Consider the following 16,930-nt stretch of genomic DNA (forward strand, 5'->3'; position numbering starts at 1 on the left):
ATAAAGGATCAAATTTCAATGATATTTAAACCCATTCTAGCCACTTAAACAGGAAATATACTGCATTGTTCAGGTTTTTAAATCAGAGATTTTATATTTGCTCTGTCATTCTATGAAGAATATTAAGAGTATTTTAATAAAAGTAGCTGGAATAGTCAATTAATACTTAAATTATTTTTCTGTTTTCCTTATCAGGAAGATGAGGTGATCATTTTACATAATTAAGATGTAGTTTAATTTTATTGACGTGTCTAAATGTTGTGTGAAGTGAATTTTTCAGATGCATGTGGTGTTTTGTTTTGATGAAAATCATGTTAGCTTATTTGATATTGACAAGCCTTTTACTTAAAGTTAATTATTCTTTTTAGTTGAAAACATTTTAAAGTAACTGTAAAAACGTAGCTCAGTCTGTGCATGTTCAGTTAGTCTCTTGATTGCATGCAGATTTGTTACTATCTAACCCATTAATAGTTAAAATGGCTTTTGATGTATTTAAATGAGGAAAATCAGCAAAATGTTCTATTGGCTTTTTAAAACATAGCTGGTTTTCTTCTAAGCCATGGAACACTGCAAATGACTTTCCTGTTTCTTAATCACCAGCAAACATTAACAAGTATATTTCTCTAAAAAAGTCTGTTTAGGATAGGGATAACTCTTCCAGTTCTGATTTGTCCTATACTCCTTTCCCATGGCCTGTCAGACTTTCTGTCATCCTATTACGAGGACCTCAATCATCTTTCAGCTGCTAGGGGCTAGAAGCACCCCTCTGTTATAAATGTTTTGATAACTCTCTTTGCCAAAGTCTTCCTTTCCACCGCTCACTATCCAGTATTCTCCTGTCCTTAGCTGTCACGTTCTCCAACTTCTGCTTTCTGAAGATATTTTGAAGTTTGCTTTGAAGCTGAATTTTGAAGATCATGCTTCAAAGTATCAACAAATTAAAATAAATCAGGGTTCTTGCAAAGCCTGTATTGTATGAAGAGCTCTAATCTCTACCTAGTTTGGCATGCTTCTTTTATGCTTTTTGTTATGGTTTATTCTTGACTGGAAATAATGGCTTACATTTGCTTAAACCACTTACTGAATTTTTGGTTTATCTTGTTGTTTTATAGTATCTCAAAGCAGGTTCCTTGAAGGATCCACTCTTAGATGATCATGGAGATTTCAACAGAATGTGCACAGCAATGAAAAAGATTGGTCTGGATGATGCAGAAAAACTTGATCTTTTTAGAGTAGTGGCTGGTGTCCTTCACCTTGGAAATATTGATTTTGAGGAAGCTGGGAGCACTTCAGGTTAGATGAAACTTAAATTGTTCTCTGTAAAAATGCTGAATATGTCTCTTGATTACAGATGATTCCTTTCCATGTGAATTATTGCTTTAGAAAGCTGCCTTGTGCTCAAGGGTAATTCAGTTTTAATTCACCCCATTTTGAAGTCAAGTTTACCTATTTGTTTTAAAGTTGTACTTCTTTACATGCTCTGAAAGCAAATGGGCTGTCACTGAAATTGTTCAAGAAATTGTTCAGTGCAAAGTTTGATATAAGAGACATTTTGTGTCTCAAAACAGTACTTGTATTTTAATAATAATTTTTAAAAGTCAAACTTCTTGCTAATATCATGAAAACGTCTTGAAATTAGCAACTCCATGTGTAGGGAAAGGCATTAGGTCCTTTGGCTTCCAAAAATACCATCATGTTAGTATTTTGAAAGGTGAGGAAAAAAAGTTACAGCAAAAAACTTAAGTAAATGTAAACTTCCTATTTAAGGAAGTATCTTATTCCTTTAAGATGTCACTCACAAGATGAGTTGGTACAACAGTAGCAGAATGTGCAGGAAGGTTGAGGATAGGGAATGAGTATTTTGGGAATGGTCGTTCTTACCTCACTACTGAAATCAGCCTCTCTAAGTTGAGAGCTGCTGTCCATATATTCCTGAAAGACTGAAGAAACTCCCACTCTGGACATACTACAATACAACTATAGTAGAAAAGATATGTATGTAGATCTTTATCTTGAGTTGCAAGATACACAAGATAGGGTGAAATTGGTTCCTCTTAGTCCTACTTCAGGTATGTATAGCTCCTGCCAAATTTGGTAAAGTTGCTGGGAAGGGCATGCCAAACAACATTTTTAAAAGGTGTTTGAATGATGAATTAAATGAGTACTAGCCTTCCAGGTTCACTATCTCCCGACCCGAAGTGCAGAATCACCACAGAAGAGATCAGGGGAGGTCTCTAGTCCAACGTGTGCTGGTCAGAGCAGGGCCAAGACTGAAATCAGACCGGGTAGCTTAGGGTTGTCGCAGAGGAGGTGGGTTTTTTTCTTTTTTTTCCTTTTCTTTTTTTTTTCTTCTTTTTTTCTTTTCCTCCTTTTTTTTTTTTCCTTGGGTCAAATCAGAACCTCCCCAGCGTCAGTTCATGATCTTGCCATCTTCATGAAGACGACTGAAATGAACATGATTAACATGAATGAATCTGGGAAGATGTGGGTATAGAAAAGGGTAGTGGCTTCACGGGCCTTGGCAGTAAGCTGGCAGGGAGCTTCCCTGTTTTGGCCTTCTCTGAGTTGGGACTTGGGGATTGACAAGGTGGGACAGTGAAAAAGGTGCAAATGTGAGTGGAGAGGCAGTTTCAGGAGGCAAATGAGCAAGGACAGGGGGAACCACAGATGGTCAGGAAAGTGAGCGTTTAGCGAAGGGAAGGAGGACACCAGAAAACTTTTTTTTTTTTCCCTCTGAATGTTGAAATTCAAACCCATTTTTTTCTGGAATAAGTTACTGAACTTCTAAAGTGTTCATTGCAAATACAGGCTTTATTCTGCTCTCACCTTGCATGTGTACACACAGGTGTGCATTTGAACTGCTCCAGGCACAGTCTGTCTCTTACCAGAGACCCTCTGAAGTTGCTGTTTCAAAAACCTGGGAAATGCCAAACAAAAGCTGTTTACTACAGGTCAGATGGTGTTTCAGAGCTTCCAAAATCAAGTCACAAAAGCCCTAATCTTTTAAGGACTCCTTTCTCTCCCCCCTCCCCTTTTTTTTTTTTTGCCTAGTGTCATTGTAGAGTAAGGAATTCAAGCAATGTTTGACTAGTTAGTTCCGCCCTTTGGTCTCTTCGCTTACCTGTAGGAAAAAAAAATAATGAGAACAACAGGAAATAAATGTTGTTATCCTGGCATATGTAATTAAGTGTTAGTTGTTGATAAAGCGTTTGAGTGCTTCAGTGAGAGATTTACGAAGCTGTAGTGGCTGGATGAGCTCTGGCGTGAAGGGTGTGGGGCAGAGCAGAAGGAAGCACACCTCTCGGCTGTTTACCCAGGAAAATGTACATACCAGTATCTGAAAAAGTAAGTGCTAGGAGTCTGCCGTGCCAGGCACTGCTGTTGCATAGCAAGGAAGTCTGGAGGATTACAGGAACATCTAAATCCAAAAGTTTAAATCCCTGCAGTTAGTTTCTAGGTATTAGCATTGGGATAGTTCTTTCACTTACAAGCAGGTTAGCTTTTGAACAGCCCATGTTTCGAGCAATGTCCTAGAAACTGAGAATTTCATCTGTATTTTTTGGGTGGTGCTCTTTTGTTTGTTGTTGTTGGGTTTGGGGGGTGGTTTGGTTTTTTTTTGGTGGTGGGGTTGTTTTTTTTTTGGGGGAGGGGGGGAAGGGTGTCGTGTTTTTGAGAGCTGACTCTTTGCATGTAATATGTGAAGCAGTTTCCAGGGACAAACTTTAATTCCTTCAAAGTTGATGTCACCTCTAGCCGTCGCGGCAAGACCGTCACCACCGGTTCAGTGTTTTTCCTAGAACCTCGCCTAACGATGCCGGCCGCAGCAGCGGCGTTAGGAGGCACGCTTTTAAGACCAGAGAGAGAAAGAGCGTGTCCGTGGCAGCCCGCCCGCAGCCCGGTAGAGCCTGGCTGCGGCCGGGCGCCGGTCTGACCCCTCTCCCACCCAGGGGGCTGCACGCTGCGGCCGCGGAGCCAGCCGGCGCTGGAGTGCTGCGCGGCGCTGCTGGGCCTGGACCAGGAGGACCTGCGCGGCAGCCTCACCACCCGCGTCATGCTCACCACGGCAGGGGGCGCCAAAGGAACGGTCATCAAGTGAGTCCCGCGGGCGGCCGCACCGGGGGGACTGGGCGGGCGACGGCGGGCCGCACACAAACGACACCACACGACACGACACCACACGACACGCGTGTTGTCGTCCCGCCGCTGAAGCGGACCGCCCCCGCGGCTTTCGCGGAGGGGCCTGCGCTGAAGCGCGGCCGGGGCCTTGAGCCCCTCCCGGCCCGGCGCTGCGAACTGCGCTCTGAGGTAACCCTCGCCCGAGCTTTGCCCCCCGCCCAAAGGCCCTCGGGATCCGCCTGCGGGGACAGGCTTTGTCCCATTTCTGACCCGCGGGGAAAATGGCCTCAAACTCCCCCTTGGCAAGTATCAACCGAGCTGCAGTTCGCCTGAGGGCAGCTACTTAAAACGCTCACTTAACGGTATACGATAACACCAGGCTACAAAAATGGGAGAGTGCGGAAGACTTGCACGCTTCCCTTGTTAGTCCCTTCAAAACAGGGACTAACATTTACACGTTCACTAGCTCCCGACCCCAAGCGCAGAATCACCGCAGAAGAGATCAGGGGAGGTCTCTAGTCCAACGTGTACTGGTCAAAGCAGGGCCAAGACTGAATTCAGACCGGGTGGCTTAGGGTTGTCACAGAGGAGACGCTTTTCTGTCATGCGAGTGTTAATTTTGAGATGACAGTTTTTTAACACGGCTTTTATTTTTTTTTTCTTAATTTTTTTTTTTTTTTTTTTTTTTAACCAGTTGATCCAAATGCACATTTTTAGATGCTCAGGCTTGCTTGTTTCATTGTTGTTAGGTCATTGGAGGTTTTTTTTCTTATTTGGAAGAGTGGCAGCTGTACAATGTCTGACTAAAATGGCCTTTTTTTCAGGAAAAAACCAGCTTTGAATAAGTTACTGTCATGTTTCCTAAAACCTCTCACATGTCAGTGAGTACGCTGTGTGACCAGGGAAAGTATACTAGGCAGCCTGTTAAATCCATGACCCTCAGAGAAAATTAGATACAGATTTAACAGATACACTGTATCAGGGACTGTTAATGCTGTGCCTAAAATATTTCAGGAGATATATACTTGGATGTCTCTCTCTTGTCACGGGGGCTGCACAGTGCTCCCACGACTGCTGCCTTGCGATACTAGGTCAGGGATGCTCTAGTCGGAGGGTGGTACATCCACCCTTCTCGGTGTCTGGGTGATCAGTGTCCCTGTGTTTGCCACATCTAATTCTTCTGAAATCAAATTTCAGCTTTAAAAACACCACTGCAAATGGTAAACCAGAAATGCGCTGCTTCTTGCTGTTGCTGGTAAACAAACATTTAATCTTGACTGCGAAGTTAATATTGTTTCATAGAAACATAAAAAATACGTGGAACAGGATAAATTTAAGAGAAAGTTTTTTGTTTTTTTTTCTGGAGCTATTAAGAATACATCACTGTTGAAGTAAATAGTGATCTTAAAAAAAGAGTGATTATCCCTTTCATTTTGACAAGAAGCTATTATCAAGGTAACTTCCTAGGCATAGAAGCAGGATAGTGATTTCTTTCTGTACACATATGGAGAAGGAATAATTGCAAAGAACGTGTTTAAACATGGTAGTGAGGATAACATTTCAATACTGTGAAAGTTATGACTCTTATGAAACTGAGTTTTAGGAAGATGATTTCACTACAGTTGCCTTTTGTTTATGAAAACCCTCCAGCTTCCACCACAGATTTTCTCTTGTTGAGATTGATGCTAGCCTGTAAGCTGTCAGGGTTGCTAGCTAAGCTGCATGCAACTGAATTGTGTGTTTTAACATTCAGTTTTCTATGTTGTGTGTTTGCTGGAGTTAAACCATCACATGGAAAACTGAACTTGGGCTACACAGTTTTGAGCACATTAAAAGTAATGCTCAATGTTTAGCTGAATGCATCAATCTTTCAATTAGGAAACTAATCAACATTCACTTCACTCATTGGAAGACTGCATGCGTGGTTCTTACTGACTTACGAAAACAATGAAATTGTTTTAGTGAATCAGAAATACAACTTTATGCACATTACACCGGAAGTTTAATATATGAAAGCTATAATTAATTATCTATATTAATGTGGTTTATATAAGTTCCTTGCATATTGTGTCTTTTGAAATTTATTATTTATGTCTTACAGTATGAAGTATTTGTTAACGTATCATAAACTTGTGGACTGAAAGTAAGAGCTGATTGATTTAACCTTGGTATGTCACTGTGGCCAGTAAAGGTGGCAGGTGTTAGTTAATACATGCTTAGGTTATGTCAGACTTATGAGGTGAAAAGTTGATCTTTGAGCACTTGAGAGCATTGGCTTTTTTAGTCCTTGAACGATGTAATGGACTTGAGTAATGAAGGTTTCCAGTGGTCAAGAGCTCATTCTGTGCAAGAGAAGTAATCTTGATCTCTACTTAATTCTAACTAATAATGATAAATTAAAGGAGAATAGCTGTGGTGCAAATATTCTTCAGGACCTGCTTCCTGATCTCCAGGGTGAAACTGATCTTCCTGGCCAAAATTTGAGCATGATAAACCATCAGCGACAGCCTGTGCTGTTTGAACATCGTGGGTTTTTAGGGGAATGCAGATGCTCTTCTGAATAAACTCATATTGAGGAGTCTTAAGTTTAGCATGGGTATGGGCTGTTGTTCCAGTAATACATGATTACTGAATAGCTGACCTTTGAGGTGTATTTCTAGATAGAGCAACCAAGTAGACTTCTTGGTGGTCTGCTTATTTCTGTACTTTGAAAGAAGGGATGGTCAAGAGTTAGAAGTTTATAGTGACTGCCATGGAAAAAGTTATAATGGTAAGTAATGATTGGGGAGGGGTTATTCTGCCTTCAGTTAAAAGCTCAAGATTTAGGTCTCTTCATAATATATTCAATAGTGCATCTCTGGGAAGTGGTTATAAATTCAGTTTTTAGAAATTGGGGACTCTTAGTCACTATCATCTTGCTGCCTTGTCAGCTGATATGGAAATAATTTTTCTCTTTGTAACAGCCTTTACGTATAGGAAGATGTGGGTCTTGCAGGACGAAGTGCCTCCGTTGGCCGATATTTTCCAAGTTTTACTATTTGCTCTCTTCCAGACCATGTCTAAATTGACAGAAATATCTCCGATATATTCATCCAGGACAATCTTTATCAGTACTACAGATAACATTAGAGTAGAAAACTATGTATTATACAGTACAGGTGGTACTTATATTAATGCATGGCAGTATGAGAATTGCAGGTTTTGGAAGTTAGTAATGTTTTTTACTTAATTCAGCCCGTGATCCCCTACAAATGCTGATCTTTGTCTCCTGACTCACTGTTTATCTGGTTATTCTCCATCTTGCGTTTGTATTTTTGAATTCTCCTAAGTATACCGCCACACACTTTCCTTTACTGAAATCTGTCTTGTGGATTTTTAGATCATCTCTTCAGTTTGTGAAAATAATTTTGTATGCTAATCTTGTTACCAAGATTTTCTGCTTTCTTAGTTCGGTATTATTAGACCATTTTTTTGAAAATACCCTTACTTTTGCATTCCTTTTAACTGAAAGTGTTAACTAGAAGCAGAAGGGGTTTGAACAAATCGCATCCATGTCAGATTCAGATGGCACCCCACTGGAAATGCTCTCGGTGAACTATTGACTCAGCCTCTGAGAACAGATTAGTTTTGGCTGTTGTACACATAACATATAGATAAAGCGTGCCTGTGTAGTTTCTGTTTGAGAATGTTTGGTGGGACACACCGAGCACTAAAGCAAAGGGGTATCATAATATACTGCTTTCCTTTCATCACATCTCAAGTGACCCTGTCCAGGAAGGCTTCTTAAATACAATTTTTGTTGCAGCTTCAAACTCACTTTGGATTAAGACTGTAAAGATTTTCTGCTCAGCATATTTATCCTGATAAGCCTGGGGTGTTGTTAGCAGTGTACTGTTTCAAAAGTCTGCAAACACAAGGAGCTATGGCTTTGTGCCAGCAGATTTTCCCCAGTGTTTTATTTTGTGGATGGCAAAAACGAATTCTGAGGACTCCTTCCACCATCTCAAAGGATTAATGCATTAAGCCTCTTTCTCTAGTGTTTTCTAAACTTATGCAGCTAAAAGCAAACGTATGCTAATAAATACATATATCTTTTTCTCATGTGGCTTACTGCATGTACAAGTGGTTTGGACTGGTTTAGATATTTGTTAATTAGCCAGCAGGTTTTTCTATGGTAGTGTAGTTTAGAAACTATTTTATTGCGATCAGTATTAGAGTTTTGACAAGTACATCGTTTTATTTTGTTACAGCAACCCAAAGAGCTACTCATTTCTCTCTGTCTTTCTTAGGGACCTTTTGTGTTCAAGTAGATCATGTGAGTCCTAATAGGTCACAGTGAATAAATAGCTCAGCTGAAATCACTGTGCTAGGAGTATAACAAAGGCTTTGTTCTGCTGGGCACAATGGAGCCAACAAGGAACAGTAGGAGGGTGACGCTAAATGCTATCTCTGTGAATTTTATTAAATACTAATGCAGTGGACTGCCAGGGAGACTTGACAGCTGCACTACGTTTATCTGTCCTTGTTAGTCTCCCAAAAAGAGCATAATAATCACCTCATTGGCTGAGGTTTTTGCCATCCACGTAAAGTATGTTTACAGAGAATAATGTCTTAGTATTCAAAATTTGGTACACCACTTAGACTGTAAATGCACTGTGCTACTCTTATCCAGTTTCTCCCTTTCCAAGAAGACTTTCAAAGAGGACTCTGTCATCACAAAGTAAATTTTTTTACAGTGTGAAAAATTTAACTTGCATCATTCCAGGTCCTCCAGCTTCTTTTGGATTATGTTTTCTACCAAAATGCATATTTTTTTTTTGTGGTGGTGGTACGGAAGCCTCTGTTGGAAAAACATTGTGGTTTTTTTTTTTTGTGTGTTTTTTTTTTTTAGAAAATACTTTTCTACAGTTTTTGGACCTTCTCTCAAATTACAAATGTGCTACTTATATTCTTCAATTATGTAGGCCTTTCACTAGTTAGGGTTATTTCATCCAGGCCTTTTTATTTGTGAAGCAGTAACAGTATTGGATGACAGCAGCTGATGGGTATCGCTTCACCTGCTCTCTCTCCCTTAATTGTTGTCAACCATGGGCAAATGATACATATTTTAATTGCAGTTTATTTGTTCTGGAAAATGTTTGTGGACTGCATGGAACTGTCTGCAGGATAAATCTAGTCCATGAGAACACTTTACCCCAGACCTCAGACTTTCTGGATCACTGAAAACCTTGCTGAAGAAATTAGTATGAAGACCAAACAAGGGGTTTTGTTGTAGCCTTACCAAATAGCTTAGAAATTGGAAAAATGTTTTCCCTGTTCCTTACAAGTAGCTATATCTTTTCCTGTTCAGACAAGAAACAGGAGGAGGAAACGGATTCCTTTGTCAGTGTGCCGACCAGAGGAAAGGAGGAGCTGAGTGAAAGCATGTTCCTGAGAAGGAAGTCACTGATTCTGAATGTCAGTTCTGTAATAGGGCTCTTCTGTATCTACTGGCTCAGTGCAATTTCAGCACTATTTTGTGGTTCTGTACTTTCCACTGTGCAAAAGGCATTGCAGGGTTACATGTTCTTTCCATGGGTTTCTGCTGCATACTATGAAATTTAAAATAACAGTAGGGTTTTGTGCAGTTTCTAGATTTCTACTTTATAATGGCAGAATTTGTTATTTTTGAAGAACAGGGAGGCTTTATGAATACACGCTGTAGATGTATGACTGTTTGTCATGTTGTTTAAAAAAATAAATTGAAAGCATAGATGATTTCAGTGTATTGTATTATGTAATAGGCCTGCAGCTGACATGTGGGAATTAGTATTCTGATCTCTTAAACGTATCAGAATGGAATGTAAAGGTACCTTCCTTCTATTTATAAGATAAGATTTCTGTCAGTACTCGTTACCTTAAGATAAGTCAGGAGATACTTAGTGGAAGACAAGATTGTATGTTAAAGCTAATTACTATCTCATGTAATGTAGCTGCAGGTGTCCTTAGTGAACAGAGTCTCTGGTTCCCTGACTCACCAGTCACAATAGAAAGTGATCTCCATCAGTCTCATGTTTCTGCATCAGAAGTATCATCCTTGAGAAAATACAGAAATAATAAATTTGCGTTAGTGTAGTGCTTGTGAATCCTGGGAAGTGAAGGAAATGATGCAATATGGGTAAGCTGCATAGCATTAAGTTCTTTTCTGACCTGCCACTTCTTTGTACTCCTGTGTACAGAAAACTGCCTGGAGGGGGCGATAGGGCAGTTCTGCAGTGGTGACAGCTTGAACCTTGTACGTAGGGCTTACTTAAACAGTTCAGATAAGAGGTATTTTTTAAATGTAGATTTGCTGCATGCTTGAGAAGTTCCATAACTGGTTATCCACCACCTTAGCTGGACAGTCCATCCTATGATTATTACAAATTGTTATTGTAGTCCTGGTGGTCCAAGGATATGAGAGGCAAGGTATATGGGGAGAAGTGATTTGTTTTATTAAGCCAACTGATTGAGATATTTAGAAAAAGCCTAAGAGCCTTTGTCATACAGCCATCATCCTTATTCTTCATGACAAAGAGGATTGGTGTAATAAAAACCTTGACATTATTTCTCCCTGTTCCTCCCTGCAAATTTTATCGGTTTGGTTAGCAAAGGGTCTCTCCCTAAAAATCTCTTCTTTTGGTTTACTTCAACATTGGATATATCTGTATGTCATGATACAGTGTTGTGGAAAGCCTTTGTGTACCTATAGTCGTTCTAAATTGTAGGCCGTCATTCCATGCATGAAATTTTGATACTGTCTGGTCTGGTCAAGAGGCTTATCAGTATTTCAATTTAATTTTTTTCCCTTTATATTTTTTTTATTGACATGTAAAAATCCTTTGGAATTTTAATCTTTGACAGTCTGATTCTGTTCTGGTCTGATTCTGTTCAGATTGGTGGGACTTCTGCTTTTGAATTCTTTGGCAACATCATTAGGATCTAAGTGCAATTTGCAATCATACCATAAAGCCAAAAGTTCATTTTTCACACTGCTCTCATGTTGTTTCTTAAACACTTCCTTAAGGCTTTATTCTTACATAAATTGTCTTATTCTGGAGACTTTTACAGGTACTTCTTCAGCTGTGTACAGTGTAACTCTTTTTTAGGTTTGGTACTCTTACCTGTTAATCTGAAACTTTTTTTTTTTTTTTTTTTTTTTTTTTAAAAAAAAAGTCTTGTAGAGTGTATTTATCTAGGAGATGATGTGGTTAAAAGTGCTTGGAGACCACATGCCTGGGAGTGTTCAAGGCCAGGTTGGATGGGGCTTTGAGCAACCTGCTCTAGTGGAAGGTGTCCCTGCCCATGGCAGGGGGTTGGAACTAGATGATCTTTAAGGTCCCTTCCAACCCAAACTATTCTATGATTCTATGTTGTCTTAAGAGGCTCCTTCTTCCAGTGTTTAAAAAGAATCCTTATTTTGGGATTGCATCTAACTTTTACCATGAGAACACACTCCCTTATCTATGTTTTTTTACTGTTGTCACCAATTTACTTACAGCTTTATAGCCTTAGTTATAGCCCTTATGAAAGTATAGGGACAAAGGTGTCAGAGCAAACCTGAACTATAGGTTTTGTTGTAATGAGGCAGCTCATAAATACATAGTTGAAATATTTTTTGTAGATGGGAATGTCTGTATTTTAAATATATCTCTCTCTGGCAATTATCAATATAGTTTGTTATTATCTAAGAAACGAGTATGAAAACATCTGCATCTTAACTTCTACTGAAAATAGTGAAACATCATTCTTTCTTTTTACAGGTAGGATAGTTAGTCTAACTTGGCAAGTTTGTTTCCAGCCTGGGCCTAGAGCTCAGGGGATTTTTGTGTCCTAGTTTACAATAATTGGAAAGGCTCTTTTTAAGTTTAGGGTCTAATCATTTAGTCTAATCAGTATTTCAGAGTCAGCAATTCTGAAAAGTAAGATCTGTATTTTTGTTTTGTAGGGTACCCTTGAAAGTGGAACAAGCAAACAATGCTCGTGATGCCTTGGCTAAAACAGTGTATAGTCATCTGTTTGACCATGTAGTGAACAGGGTAAACCAGTGTTTTCCATTTGAGACTTCTTCTTTCTTCATTGGAGTTCTAGATATAGCTGGTTTTGGTAAGTACACTTAAAAAAAAAAAAAAAAAAATATTCTAGTTGTCTATTATTGCTGCCAAAGATTCAATGATAAACTCTGTAATGGAGAGGGGGAGGGTTTGGGTTTTTTTGGTTGGGGTGGGTGGGATGGGTTACAAGGGCCTAAGAAGGTATCAAGAGAGCAGATAAAGCCTCGTTTTCCTGAGATACAAGAATATAGAGGAGGTCTAGAGCTTCTCCTGATGACCTAATAACGCTAACAAGTGTTAGTGTGCAACTAAGCATCTTCATAATGGTTTCAGATACCTGTAGTGTCTACATAGACACAGCTTTTGAAGGACTAAAAATTTGGAATGAAATCTTACTTTGGCCACCCAGTAAAATTAGGAAAGATATCGCATGTGTGTGCTGTTTTCCTGTTCAGTCCTGAGAAGATCACTGCATACTGACAGGCAAATGAAGTCTCTGAATTAAGATACTGTATTCCTGGAGGCTGGATAGTTCTGTTGCAGAGTTGGACTTTGGGCTGCTGGTTGCTCCTGGGATGTGGTGGGTGTTGATGGTTCCTGTAAAGCTTTTGTCTTCACTGGAATGCAGAATAGGGCATGTTTTCTGTTTTGCTCTAGCCCTGCTAAGGTGGTCCAAGAACAGTGAAAACGGTAACCTTTGGTTTTCAGGTCTTTAGAGCTAGGATATCATGTGCCAGCCTGATGTGACATGGATGTATGAGGATGTATTGGTACATTTTCACTGTATGGTAGCATCTTGCTTTGGTTCGCTGCCAGATAGAACTGTCTGTTATTTGTCTTAGAAATATGATCTGCTGCAGTATTTTTATATCTATCTTATGTGAGACTTGAAAATCTGTAAAAGCTTTTATTTTACTGAAAGAGACAGATATGGATCTGAACACATCTTTAAATATTAGCACTGTGAAGCTTTTCTTAGTTACTGTGTAATATAAATTCTTGCAACACTGGTTTATCATAGAAGTTTAACTTCTGTTTTTTCAGAATACTTTGAACACAACAGTTTTGAACAGTTCTGTATTAACTACTGTAATGAAAAACTGCAGCAGTTTTTTAATGAAAGGATTCTGAAAGAGGTATGTTATATTTAATGTTATATTTGAGGATTTATTTTTTTAGTAAAGAGACACTTAAAGTAGCACTGCTTTCCATAAGATTGCACATTGTGCTTAGATTAAAAAAAAAACAGTTGACAAACTGTTTTCCTACCGTGTGACACCTGGTTGTGCCAGAAAAGAATATGACTTTTTGAAAACCAAAAGTCTTTTCTTCATTTTTACCGTTCATTAAAATGAGGCATCCAGATACTGGACAATGTCTCATACCTAATGGGAATATCTAATTGCATGGGCATATCATTAAGGAGGTGAAGTTGGGATATATTAAGCTGTGGAAGGAAATTCTAAAATATGTGTTGATTCATGCTGTATTTAAAAATGTCTTCAGGTGTATTAAAAAAAAAAATTTTTTTGGTGGGTAAAAAAATACATGGTGAGTGTGTTTTCTCTTTTCAATTTTGTTTTGGTTTGGTTTTTGGTTTGGTTTTTTTTTTTTGTTGGTTTTTTTTTTTAGGAACAAGAACTTTACCAAAAAGAAGGCCTAGGGGTTAATGAAGTGCGCTATGTAGATAATCAGGACTGCATAGGTATGTGCTTCTTGAAATGTCAAGCTATTCATTAGTGTCATAGAGAAAAAAGCTTCAAGCAAAAGAGGCAAAATATGTGTAGCACTAGAAATTTGTGCTTTTAATGACTGGTGCAACCTTGTGAATTCTTCCATCTTTGTATAACATTCTAGTTCTGGTTGGTAATAGAGCCATGTTGTCCTACGGTGTGTAATAACTGCAGCTGGGACTTGTGAATTTCATGTGCATTTTCCTAGAAAACTAATTAGAACACCTAAATAGGGTAAATAAAGTGAAGCAGGGTGTGAGGGTGTCTGGGGAAAAATATTCCATGAATTAAAAAAATCCCATCCCATTGCCCCCATCTTTTTTGAGCCAGTCAGCGAGCAGAGAAACGAAATGAACTACAGGCAACAGGCTGTAGATGTTACTGCTGTTTTTAGGCTTCCACAGACTGATATACCAGAGGCTTAAGAGGATGTTGTTGGGTTTTTTGTTTGTTTGTTTGGGGTTTTTTTGTTTCCTCTGTGTTCAACTTGTGTTCTCCAGATTGGTGTATTGTGAACAAAAGTTCATCTTGCTTTTGCATTTACAGTAATTTGCTTATGGTAACTAGTCAGTCCTGGCTGAGCAGAGAGCGACAGAATTTAACATCTGTTGCAAAATGTTTGGTTTTTCTAAGATTCTGTAGCTCTGCTGAAGTTTTCACTTTGTCAGATAGGACTGTACAGTCACTAACTCTGACTTAACTAAAGACAACTCTTGTCAAGCAAACCTCTTAGCCATCTTGTGCAAAAGCAACAGGAAGGTATTTGGAGGAGGGAACAAAAAGAATAGCAACAGGAAATAGGTGACTTCTATGAATACAAATCTTACCTCTTCTATTGGTTTAATAATGTGTTTAATAATGTGTATATGAGCCTGACCCTGTTCCCCAAAATGTTATAGTTTAGAGACTGTCATGTTGCTATAAAAAGGGTTTCTTCCCTCCCAGTGCATGTTTGCATTTGGGTTTTTTTTTGTTGTTGTTTTTGTTTGTTTGTTTGGGGTTTTTTTTGGTTCTTTTGAAACATATCTCAGGATCTAAAGGGGTTCCCTGATGCCTATTGGAAGAAAGGGCCTCTGTCTGACTCATAGTGGGAAAATGGGTCAGGTTGTAGAGATTGTTGCCAAGTTGTTGCCTCTTCCTGCCACACTTTCTGTTGAAATACGATTTTGTTTAAGGTGTTGGACCAGGCTGGTGACAGCAGTGAACATGTAGAAATACTGTCACAAAAGACAAGGTTATCATGTTGACATGGGCAATTTTTTAACGCTATGGCAGAATCTTAGAAACAGTCATTAGTATGTTAGAATGTTTTGATGGAATGGTAGTCATCTCTGTAGCTAAATTAGCTTATTCAGACTTTATAAGCATAAATTCTTTGCATGGGGGTTTTCTTTGTGCTTTATATATAGCCTCATACTGTTTACAATCTGTAGTAAGAGTTCATAGGCATTGCTGCAGTACAAGCATTAGTCATTCCCTCCTTTCCACAGGAAAAAAATGTAGGTAGTAAAAATTCCTCTTAAAAGAACAGTTTCGTAGATAATACAAAAAATGTTTTAAAAGCTGCAAAATTCTTGTGTCTAATAGTTTCAAGAGCATGAATTTCTATGTCAGCTTCTAAGCGCTTTCATATATGGTGTGAAAGGTCAAGGCAATACACTTGTAAGAAGTTGTGAAAGCACCACTGTATGCTCAAGTCTGGTCTGCCTTTCTTAAAACAAATGCGTTTCATTTTCCTCCCTGGATCCTGTTGTGAATGGAAGTATGTGCCTTTTCATGCTTTTAGTTTTGACATGTGGTAAAACGTGGATGAAAAACTTAAAAAAAACCTCCAAAAAACCAAAAGCCCAACGATACAAGCAATTATCCCATAAAGACCCATGGTCATACCAAAGAAACATTTAGGCACCTTTTGGGAATTAGATTGAGACCCAGAGTAAAAATCAAACAATTCATGCCTGATCTTCCCTGCCTGCCGCCCCCCCGCCCCTGTGTTCCTTGTGCTAGAATTAGAACTTGATATGTATAGGGTATAGATTACATCAACAATTCAGATATGTAGAATTATTTTGCAATTACTTTTTTGTATTTTGTGTTAACAGCTTTCCCTACATACCTTTATACAGAATCAGATCAGTAGCATTTTAAACTTGTAATGTTCAGTTCTGATACGAGTTTATATATTCAATTTTTGTAAATATATTTTGTTTTATTAATAGATTTGATTGAAGCAAAGTTAATAGGTGTACTGGATATTTTGGATGAAGAAAATCGTCTTCCCCAACCAAGTGACCAGCATTTTACTTCAGTTGTGCACCAGAAACACAAGGACCATTTCAGGCTCTCTGTAGGTTTATTTTTGCTGTCTGTCCTGTTTTAATAAAACAGGTTTTGGAACAGTTGACAGTAACACTTCAATTTAATGAAACCCTTTCCTAAGAAATCTCATACCACAGCAGTCTGCACAGTCCGTATTCTTTTGTTAAGGACAAGTTTGGTTATTAGGTTTGTTGAAAACTTCACTGAAGGTTTTAAGTCTTCTAGCAATTCTAATATCCTGCTGAAACTAAAGCTGTGTTCTTCACTTGTATTTGATGTTTCTTGGCATGTAATGCATGAAAGGGAAATAAAACCACATTTTGATTTAGATTATTTCATATCAGATGAGCTATTTTGTTGTTCCTTTCAAAAATTGCTTGTTTTGGACAATATTTGACTTGCATGGAGTATCTAGCTAGCACTTCAGAGATGAAAATAGGGAACACACAAGGAAAACCTTTTTGTTGTTAATTCTTTAACTTACAGCACTCTGTGGAAGATTAATGCAAGCTATTGCAATTTGTGTACATGACTTCTGTTGAAAGTGGGGGAGAGAGTTAATTCCCTGCTGAAAAAATGCAAGCAAATGGAGCCAAATAAAATTGTCATCCATTTACCTTTTGTTAGGTTTCCACTTAATCTTGCGTAACTGGATTGCTGTGCAGTGAAACATTTTTGTCGGTATGTGTA

General features: G+C 38.7%; 1 protein-coding gene across 1 annotated transcript in view; it reads left to right on the plus strand.

The window, feature by feature from the left end:
• The window catches only part of MYO6 (myosin VI), a 104,034-nt gene that overhangs the window by 50,921 nt on the left and 36,183 nt on the right, over positions 1-16,930 (plus strand). The window contains exons 11-16 of the mRNA XM_049818018.1: positions 1,113-1,293; positions 3,948-4,092; positions 12,083-12,240; positions 13,233-13,324; positions 13,821-13,893; positions 16,141-16,268. Coding sequence (XP_049673975.1) covers positions 1,113-1,293; positions 3,948-4,092; positions 12,083-12,240; positions 13,233-13,324; positions 13,821-13,893; positions 16,141-16,268 — 777 coding nt within the window. The remainder of the gene's footprint in view (positions 1-1,112; positions 1,294-3,947; positions 4,093-12,082; positions 12,241-13,232; positions 13,325-13,820; positions 13,894-16,140; positions 16,269-16,930) is intronic.

Source organism: Accipiter gentilis, chromosome 15 (genome assembly GCF_929443795.1).
Source record: "Accipiter gentilis chromosome 15, bAccGen1.1, whole genome shotgun sequence".
NCBI classification, from domain to species: domain Eukaryota; kingdom Metazoa; phylum Chordata; class Aves; order Accipitriformes; family Accipitridae; genus Astur; species Astur gentilis.